General features: G+C 39.9%; 1 protein-coding gene across 8 annotated transcripts in view; it reads left to right on the forward strand.

Annotated features, from left to right (window-relative positions):
* The window catches only part of exoc3l2b (exocyst complex component 3-like 2b), a 163646-nt gene that overhangs the window by 47211 nt on the left and 106079 nt on the right, over window positions 1-10356 (forward strand). For 5 of the 8 annotated variants that reach the window (XM_042063814.1, XM_042063813.1, XM_042063810.1 and 2 more), the window contains one exon: window positions 9689-10177. In XM_042063814.1, coding sequence (XP_041919748.1) covers window positions 9711-10177 — 467 coding nt within the window. In that variant the 5' untranslated portion in view covers window positions 9689-9710. The remainder of the gene's footprint in view (window positions 1-9688; window positions 10178-10356) is intronic. The other 3 variants (XM_042063815.1, XM_042063816.1, XM_042063811.1) reach the window with 1 other exon arrangement.

Below are 10356 nucleotides of genomic sequence, written 5' to 3' on the forward strand. Positions count from 1 at the left end.
ATTTAGGCTAGGCCTTTTTATTAAGTTATTCATCATCTTCCGTCCTTGTGTAGGCCTAGTGCAAGCATTCTCAGACCTGTCACCTTGCTCGTAAAAAAATCATCATATCGCATCTCTTCTTTCACACAAACATACGCGTATTTGTGGGTGTTTTTGCGAGGTATCTAGGTACGCCATGTTTTTGGAGGTGAGATCACATAGTAAGGAGCTGGCTCAAGGGTTATAAATGTGTTTTGTTGTATAATAAAAGCACAGCTTTTATAGCCATCCATGCGTCTTTCCTTCTGGCTCTTTGGCTATGAATTTGGTAACTATAGCGGACTATTTGACGTCTTTAGAACACTAAACAGGTAGAGGTGTCAAATGTTGAGTTTCTCCAGTCTAGATTTTTTGACGTTAATCACTCCTATGATGTATTGCTATTGTCTATCCAAAGTAAAATACCTGTTTCGAAGTTAACCGATGGTCAAATCAACCAAAACTCCGATTGTTTGCACCTCCAAGTGGTGTGTGACGTAGGTCTGTGACGCGAGTTTGTGTGAAAGAATTGTGGCGGGTCTGTTATTTTTTAGCCTACTTACTGTAGGCTGCGCAAACCACGATCCTTTGTTTTGGGCAAGCCTGCATTCGAGGCAGGCCTTTATTTTATAAGGCCTCTGTTGAAGAATTTTATATAAAGCCTACGCTAACAGTTGTCCTCCTGCCCCCGCTACCACAGCTGTGTGAGCGCGTCCCTGGATAGTGTGGCATGCTCACGCGTTATGTCTCCTTCTTACAAACTTGACTATAGCGAAACCATTAATGAAAGCAAAGCAACCATTTACGTATTTATAAAATAACAACTTGCCAGATATGCCTTCATGGACAATAACATAGACAGCAAATTAAGATATTTTTTCGTTTTGTGTAGCAGCACCGGTATCAAAAGCAGATTTCGATTTTCGCTAACCACTGTGTAGCCAAGCCTTATGCCATACCCAAGTATGCCAAGTAGCCTAAATCGAGGTCATTTTTAATTATGCATGATTGATGTTGTTATTGAATCCATAGGCTGGGATTCCTCTCGGCAACAATTATGTTTAAAGGTAGCCTCCTGCTTTTTCAGAAGGGGCGGCAGGCAGGCTACTGACAGAGCGACGTACAGTGGCAGAGCGACGCACAGTGGCTGAAAGTGGTACTAGTTTCAGCCATTTCAAAGTAATGTCCACTGTATAAGTCGCATCAGTCAAAAAATGTGTCATGAACAGGAAAAACATATATAAGTCGCACCGGACTAGTATTTAGGAATGTATTTCACAAAATCTAAAACCAAAAACAGACAGAGACTATGTAACTGAACTATTGAGGATTAATGTTAATGAAGACACAGGAGTGAAGGCAGCCAAGAGGAGGGCCAGGAGGTAATTGTAAAGCAATTTAGGCTACAAAAGATTCACTGAAAGAAAATGCTGATGTGGTACACCAAAATTTAGCTAAAATGTGGAGAATACAATGCAATCAAGCATTTTGGGTAGGGTTGGGTATCATTTGGGTTTTATCCGATACCGGTGCTAAATCGATACTTTTAAAACGGTGCCGGTGCCAAAGCGGTGCCTGAACCGGTACTTTGTTTTTAGAATAAAATGGTGATGGTAAAGCATGAATTGGTTTTTAATTGATAAGACAAATTTGAACGTGAAATTGAACTGGAATATTCATTTTACTATCAATATCTCATTGCTTCTACGCATAATACATTTAAATGTTAAAACAGCTTACCATGGATGCACACAAAATGGTAAGCTCTGCTTTCAAGTTCATCCAGTGTAGGCAGCGTGCCATAAGGTATGTTAAAACTGCTTGCCATGGAACTATCAGGTCGGCATTTGCAAGCAACCTAATCTAACATCGAGGGACTCTGCTTTCAAGTTCATTCAGTGTGTTCCCAAATGCTTGAAGAAGTTTGATGTCTTCCCCCATAACACCCAACTAGGACTAGGACTATGTAAATATACAACACAACTACCTCTATTTTTTAGATATATGTTCTATATTTCTATATTTTGATATATGTTCTATATTTCAGTCTCGCACTTTAATGTCTGTATGTGGTATGTCTGTATATTTTGATTTTTTTTTTTATTGTCTATGTCTATGTCTAAAGTATGTAAAGTATGTCTATGTCTGCATGGGAAAGTAAGAAACGAAATTTCAATTCTTTGTATGACCAGTGCATGTGAAGAAATTGACAATAAAGCCGACTTGACTTGACACCCAATAGTTTTAAACATGTTACATGTTCCGATGTTGAAGTGTTTAGATTCCCAGCGCTAGTAGGCCTTTTAACAGCAACTATGCGCTAACAGGCTACCCCCAGTTAGAGCAGCTAGCGCTAACAAACGGAGATATTATGTAGCCTCTTTGACAGCTCAGGGATATCAATGCAGAGGTATGTAACCTACATAACATTTCAAATAAATGCCAGTTAAAGCATTAGCAAGGTTATTGTGTAAAGTATACTGTTGATGTTGTTTCATAGCCTTTTGCTTGTGTGTAGTTAGGCCTACTTCTAGATTTTGACGGGAGCTTGTGATAAGCTACTTGTCATGGGCTCACGCAAGCGGTCAAATACTGTCCACTAGCCTATGTTGTGCACCCATCTCCTTTAAGCTTACATGTTGTGTTAATGTTAGCTAGGCCTAACTTCTGGATGTGTTGCTATCAGAGTAAGACGATGGCGCATGATGTGCAGTGATGCCTCGTATAAAAAAAAAGAAAAAAAATCTAAGTGGCATCAAAATGAGGCACCGACATCCACGTTGTTATTCGATGTTGTTACTATCGTTTGCGTCGGCACCGGTGCCATATTAGAACCTTGTTTCGGTGCCCAACCCTAATTTTGGCCGATGTGGAGTCACAAGCCGGCAGCAGATTAAATGCTCATGATGAGAGAGAAAAAGATGTGGTTTTAAAAGGACGTGACCGATGCTGAGGCAAGCCAGGCGATAAGAGTTGCCTATAGGCCCGACGGTAATTGTAAAGCAATTTACAAAAGATTCACAGAACAAAAATGCTGATGTGTTACATGAAAATGTAGCTAAAAATGTTGAGAATGCAATGCAATCAAGCATTATGGGCGATGTGGAGAGACAAGCCAACAGCAGATTAAATGCTCACGAGAGAGAAAAAGATGCGGTTTTAAAAGGACATGCAGACCGAAGCGGCGGCAAGCAGGTGATATTTAGAAATTTATTTCACAAAATCTACGACCAAGAACAGACAATGTAATTAGACACATAGAGGCCAAAAATATTGAGAATTCTACTGGGAATGTTAATGAAGACAAAGGAGTGAATAGTACTGAACAGAAATGCTGCTGTGGTACATGAAAGTTTAGCTAAAAATGTGAAGAATGCAATGCAATCAAGCATTTTGGGTGACATGGAGGCACAAGTCAGCAGCAGTGCAAATTTCCCAGAACGAGAGAGAAAAAGATTTTAACGATTTAAAAGAACATACAAGAAGGAGTGAATGGCTGCCAGCTGTGGCGAGCCGTGTGGTAAAGAAGGCTGCCAACGAGGGCCAGACGCTAATTGTAAAGCAGTTTACAGAAGATTCACTTCTGAAGAACAAAAATGCTGATGTGGTACATGAAAATTTAGCTAAAAATGTGGAGAATGCAATGCAGTCAAGCATTTTGGACGATATATTGGCACAAGCTGGCAGAAGAGCATGCACATTTAAAACCAGGGCCTAAATTTCGGTGCGGGTATTGCGCCTAAGTTATTAAGTATTGCGCATAATAATAAAAGTCCACATTTTACAGTGCTGTCTGATAACGTTAATCAAATAATGGAGCGGCCTGAATGCGGGACTATTGACTGGACGGAACAACTCTGATTTCAATTGAACGTAGCCCCATGCAAACACACACGCTGAGGTCTTTTATTTAGGCGGCGCAAAGCACAGCACCTTTATTTGGGGCAGGCTTGAATTCGAGGCAGCTAGGCCTTTATTTCCTATGTGGTGCGTGTTATTGTGAGACATAGGCCTACGTTTCGTTTAGAGTGACATACCGGTAGGCTATCAAAAGCAGTTCGATTTGGGATATAATTACGTTTGGACTGTTTGATCATATTGCTAAAATCGGGACTGATGACCACTGAAATCTGTGGGGTATTTGATGGTTCACTATTAAGTTTCATGTAGTTGAAAGAGTCTCGGGATTTCCATCATATTGCGAGATAAGGCATCCATGGAATGTGTGCTGTGCTGTAATCGAAACCTTATTCCGTATAGCCAAAGAGGTCTACGATAGCCTTTATTTTGTTTAGTTATGCATGATTTACTTTTTTATAAAATTTGTAGGCTGATGCCTGGCAGCAACAATTGTGTTTAAATGTAGGTTACTGCTTCAGCCTCTGGCAAATTCAAAAGGGGGGCGGCAAGCGACGTGTTGGAGACTCATGGTGTAGGATAATGACTTTTCATTGCCAACAATATTAAACCAACCAACAATATAAAATATTAAGAAGAGCTCTTTTATGAGTAAAATCGTAACAAAAATATTACTGGCCTTTATTTGTCCGAATCTGAGGCCCGGCTATAAATAGAATCCCGGCCATAATTTGAGGATTTAGGTATGCACGTGTGTTTCAGGCATAGTGCAAGCACTAATGTCTGACTGAAAGTGCACAGAACTTGTGCATTTGAGAGCGCTCTGTGACGGAGCTACCTCGAGTTTCCGTCTAGTTTTGGGCGTGACCACAGAAGCAGAGGGACAGTAGTGGTAAAGTGCAAAAAAATTATTTAAGGCTTGCAAAATGAGAGCAATTCATAAGTAATTCCGCTATCAACAAATCCCAAAGTCATGGCTAGTTCCACACGGAACACGACTACAAAAGACTTAAATAACTTTACTATAGACGTCTCAAAGCCACAAGACAACACTAGACTCAACTCTCTAGACTGACAGAGGGGTGAACATATATGCAGGTGGCCAGCACCATTCTAAATTGCAGGGGTAGACAAAACAAACAATTAACACATAATTCACAAGACAGACTCTAAGACAAAATATTAATGTTCCTCCATGAACTAATAACATATTCAAATAAGCATCAAATATAAGCATCACACACATTCCAAGAGGTACATAAAGGGATGAACATACAGAGCAACTTGATCAGGATTGCCCTGCTTGAGGCTTGCTAGCCTACTGCACGTGGCACACTCATCTATCGCATAGGCTATGTAAGGTGCCAAGTCTGAATCAAGTGTTGACGTTACGACATGTCAAGTGTCTTTAGTCTTGGTTCATGAAAATAGTGCTGTGGGCAATTTATAAAAAAAACAATAATGCACCAAACAAAGTGGTTACAGCCGTAGCCTAGCCATGCGATTATTTGTTATTTAGTTTCTCAGAAATTATTAATATTTCACAGAATAACTCAATGACCTGCCCGAAAATACTTCTTCGGATCTAAACACTTCACCTGCACATACTAGCCTAAATGATCTAACACTGCAGATTGAGGATGTCACACATGTAAGAATGCTGCAGAAGCACGAAAATTTGAGGCCCTAGGGTAGTATGGGTCGTTTACAATCCTTGTTGAGTTTCCGTTGATATCTGGTGCAGGATGGGAAATAATTTAAAGGAATCTAGTTCTATGATCTTGCTGCAGTCTTGTATAGTGACAATACAAAATTCCTAGTCATTGCAAAATCATAGTCTGTGTAATCTGACTTTAACCCTTAGAACCCGATTGACGCAAAGTGCGTCAAAAAACATACCCTTTCTTCTCTGTTACATTGATCCGGAACTGTTCATTGCAGCGAGATGAAACATTTATTGCGTGCCAGCGCAGAAGTGGGGCTTTCCAACAAGACTACGCACTTGTCTGTACAATCAAGTATGAAAATAAAAAAAATCATGGAATTAAATCAAATTGGATCTTTACTTCTCTGCGTTCACCTGCACACCCATTACTCTCGTTTAAATTACTTGTGAACCCATGATCGCATAGATATGGCAAGCATATCAGATGAAAGAGGAGACACTAGGGCTATCCATTGGTACCAAATATATCGATCCTTCTAGGTTATAAAAACAGACGAAGTGACTGCAAAATAATAATGTCATGTACAAAAAACAACACTGCACACGTTACTCTCGTATGAATTACTCGTGAACCAGTGATCAAATAGATATGCCACGCATGTCCAATGAAAGAGGAGACACAGAGCTATTTGATGCCAAGTACATCCTTCTGGGTTATAAAACAAACAAAGTGATGGTAAAATAATAACTTCATATATTTTGACTTTTCCCACGTTTTTGTGGCAAAGCATAATCCAACGCCATCATGTGTTTCTCTATGACAAAGTATGTTTATAATCCGGTTTTGAGATCCTAGCAAATTCGTTCATGGCATTCAAGGCTCACATTGCATCTCAATTTGTTTGACAAAGAAACACCTTTTTGCCTTTACTTTGTTCATGGCAATGCAGTAAAAAGTTGTAGAGAATCATCATGAGTGCACACACAGGCTAACAAGCTAACTCAAGTCAAGTCAGGTCAGATCAGTTTGTGTCACAGATATGGAGCGCAGAAAGGTTATTTTCTGTATATTGCTCAGCCGCAAAGTCCCCATCCGCCATGGTTGTTATATTGCCAGATTCAGGACAGTCTGGCCTACACATACATACATGACCAGGATAAATGCTTACTTAAGGTAGTGAGAATGGCCAAAAATAGAGTAGGGCTCTTAGAGCTAAATAAAAAAAATATTTATTTCCGTAAGGCACACACCACATATTTTTCACATTTGCTCAGCCACAGAGAATCCCTCCACCATGGCAATGATATTGCCAGATTCAGGACATTCTGCCCTACACACACATGAGTCTGGTGTAGGGCAGAATGTCCTACACATCTCAGTGGTGAGATACATAATGCGCCACTGCGCTTTTTGTATTTTTATTATTTCAAAAAGTATTAATACATGAAATTGAGGCAGATCAATCAGAAAGGTAGTGAACATGACCTTAAAACAGTCTAGTGTTCTAAGGGTTAAAACCTGTGACTTTGTCTTTAGATGTGGGAGCGTCTGATAGCCTACTGTAGACTTTCAACAATCTTTTCAAAGTCTTCTGATATATGGGTATAGTTTTTTCTTGTTGTCGCTACTTTCACCCCAAGGAGAAATTTCTATCAAATCAAAACAGGGAAAATCAAAACAAAATTAAGACTAAACTTGTTTTGGACAATTTATTTTGTATGTCATTTGTAGTTTGTTTTTAATTAGGGAAAAATCGGTTAAAATCGTATTCGGGTTTGGTGTAAAAAAAATCTGAGATTTTTTAAGCCATATCGCCCAGCCCTATATCTGCACTCGCCGTGGTGTCATAGTCAACGACAAAACAGTTCTGCACAGGTAATTACTTTTACTATGGACTGACAAGGGGTTACCATATAAGGTTACAGCTGGGAAAATAAGTATTGAACACGTCAACATTTTTTTCAGTATGCATACTTCCAATGTGGCTATTTGCATGAAATTTTCACCAGACATCTATCTATAAAGCAAGAAGCGTCTTTGTGTGTGTGTCTGTGGCACGCATATCTTGCTGACCGTTTGTCAGACTGACCTAAGATTTTGTATGTGGCTCGCGCATGGCACAAAGGTGTGCACTCTCGATTTTGAAGATTTTTGAATGCATATTTAAAAATATGCTTATTTACGTAGGACGTTTATCGCTGCACTGCACTGTTTCCAAGGGGACCAGTTTCAGGGGAGCTTCACCCCATGGATTGTGTACTGACAGTAGCTAGGTCTCACTTTGATGATAGTCAGTCGCAATTTAAAAAACGGATTACTCGGGAACCGCTTGTGGGTTAAGATGCAAGATGATTATCATGTCTCAACAATAAAGATTCCCTGTATGCAGTTTGCTTGCATAAAATGATTATGCGGGTTTTGCAACAACACACCAACAAACATGGGTACGTAGTGACCACTCAAAATTAAAGTATGTGCAATAAACTGACGCTTCGAATAGCCCAGGCTACATTTTTGACTTGAGACTTTGACTAAACAAACGACAATTCCGACTGCAAGGTCCCAAATTGAAACGAGCGATAGGCTAATGCCACATAGCCAACGTTAGACAAAAGTTTCAGAATGAGCGACGTCACTTATCACGCCAACAAACACGGGTATAGTGACCACTCAAAATAAAAGTATATGCAATAAACTGACGCTTCGAATAGCATTAGGAAGTTATTCAGTAAGCTATACACATTTAGCCTTAACTCAAAACAGTTGTTAGGCTTATGTCATTCTGATCTGTAGAAATGTCACATGCAGCCATGCCTAAATGTATTATTACACATGTATTAGTGGCCACATTAATTATAGGCTAATATTATAATATTCAGTAGCCTATTCATTATTGAATGCTTAGCTGGAATGATGTTTCCTTATCATCCTATTTTTAAAGCAGGCATACCTGTGGGCATGTAATTGAGCTACGGGTTTTCTTCAGGAATGGCATGTTCGAACGGGCACTGCACTAGGTAATATTAATTTAGGTAATCCACCCATATAAAAAAATCCAAACATTAATGTCCATAAGTTGAGTTATAAGTAACCAAGTGGAATGGCACAGGGAAAAAGTATTGAACACGCTAAGAAAAAGCAGTACACAAAGGCAAGGAATGGCAAGGAACAAGCTGGAATCTATACGTAGTTAGAGAGTAATTATCCCTCCTATCTGTGGAAATTAATATAAGATGGGTTAGTACATATTGAATGGCTATAAAAAGGTTTTTCGTTACCAAGGTGTCACACAAGAAACATTTCATAATGGGTAAAAGCAAAGAGCTCTTCAATGGAACTGGTTACAGATGCATTTCAAAACTTCACAATCATCCAGTAAGCAGTATTGGAGCCATTATGCAAGTGGAAGGAACATAACTGCATCATCAGTATAAGTATACTCTTTTGATCCCGTGAGGGAAATTTGGTCTCTGCATTTATCCCAATCTGTGAATTAGTGAAACACACTCAGCACACAGTGAACACACAGAGGTGAAGCACACACTAATCCCGGACCCCTGGAATCTTCAATATTAAAAGACTATCTATTTAAAAGAATGGGCCAAAATCACACCTGAATACTGCGACTGATTAGTTTCGTCATACAGGAAATGCCTTGAAGCTCTTCCACAAAGTATTTAAGAAATTTCAGTAGGCGTGTTCAATACTTTTTTCCTATGCCATTCTACTTTTTTACTCATAACTCTACTAATGGACATTTTTTATATGTGTGGATTACCTAGTTAATACTAATGTCTAGGGAAAATTTCATGCAAATAGCCTCACTGGAAGTACACTTACTGAAAAAAATGTGTTCAATACTTATTTTCCCCGCCTAATATGCACCTTTCGCTATAGACCAGGTTTTTCTTGGTCAGCGAAAAGTTCACAAAGATCTGCAGGAATTCCCTAGATAGAAAGCACTTGTGGAAACAGAAAGCAGTTTGATATCATTTGTGCAAAGTTTTTGTCTATGTGAAAACACATTAGTAATTCTTTTATTGTTTATCTGTTTTTATAAGCTGATGTGTGGGTCATTAACTGTCTTGGTAGATTATCATAAAAGCTAGCTAGCTTTTTAAATCTCTGTATTTTTGTGTTTCTAGTGTTTTTTTGCTGGACAGAGGCATGCCCATCCTTAAGAACCTCCCCACTCGGCTAAAAGCAGGCAGGCGGGTGAGTGTGGAGGCTGAGCTGGGCAGTACATGTGGTGAGGTAATACTGCACAACATGAGCCTGAATCCCAACCCTTTTGAGAAGCAGGCATCTGAGCCGGGCTGGCAACCAGGTCGCCACGACTCCCTCCTAGAAGGTGGCGTGCCCCATGACCGCAACCCTTTTGATGATGAGGAGGATGAGAATGAAGCTAATGAGGTGCGACATGGAGGATCAGGGAAGGCCTCTATCAAGGGAACACTGGATCGTATCCGTGGAGCGTCTCCTCTCAAAACCCTGGGCAAACTAGGGAAGGGCTTACGCGTGTCAGTCAAGACCAAAGGCAGTGCCACACCCTCCCCTCAAGGTTCCATTGGAAACCCCTCCCCAGTAGAGAGAAAGAAGAAAGGCCGTAGGAGCTCAGAAGGCAGCCTGCTCCGGTGAGAACATACAAAAAAAGACACACACACACACATAGACACACACATGACACATTCTGTAGGTACAGTATGTATGAGTAACATTGTGTACAAGTTAGTCATCATCATCCTCAGTTAGCCTGGAAAATCCAGACCCTGATAATCTAGAAAGATTAAGGGTCTGGCAAAGAGCAATGTAA

The sequence above is a fragment of the Alosa sapidissima genome, chromosome 15 (genome assembly GCF_018492685.1).
Source record: "Alosa sapidissima isolate fAloSap1 chromosome 15, fAloSap1.pri, whole genome shotgun sequence".
In the NCBI taxonomy this organism is placed as follows: Eukaryota; Metazoa; Chordata; class Actinopteri; order Clupeiformes; family Clupeidae; genus Alosa; species Alosa sapidissima.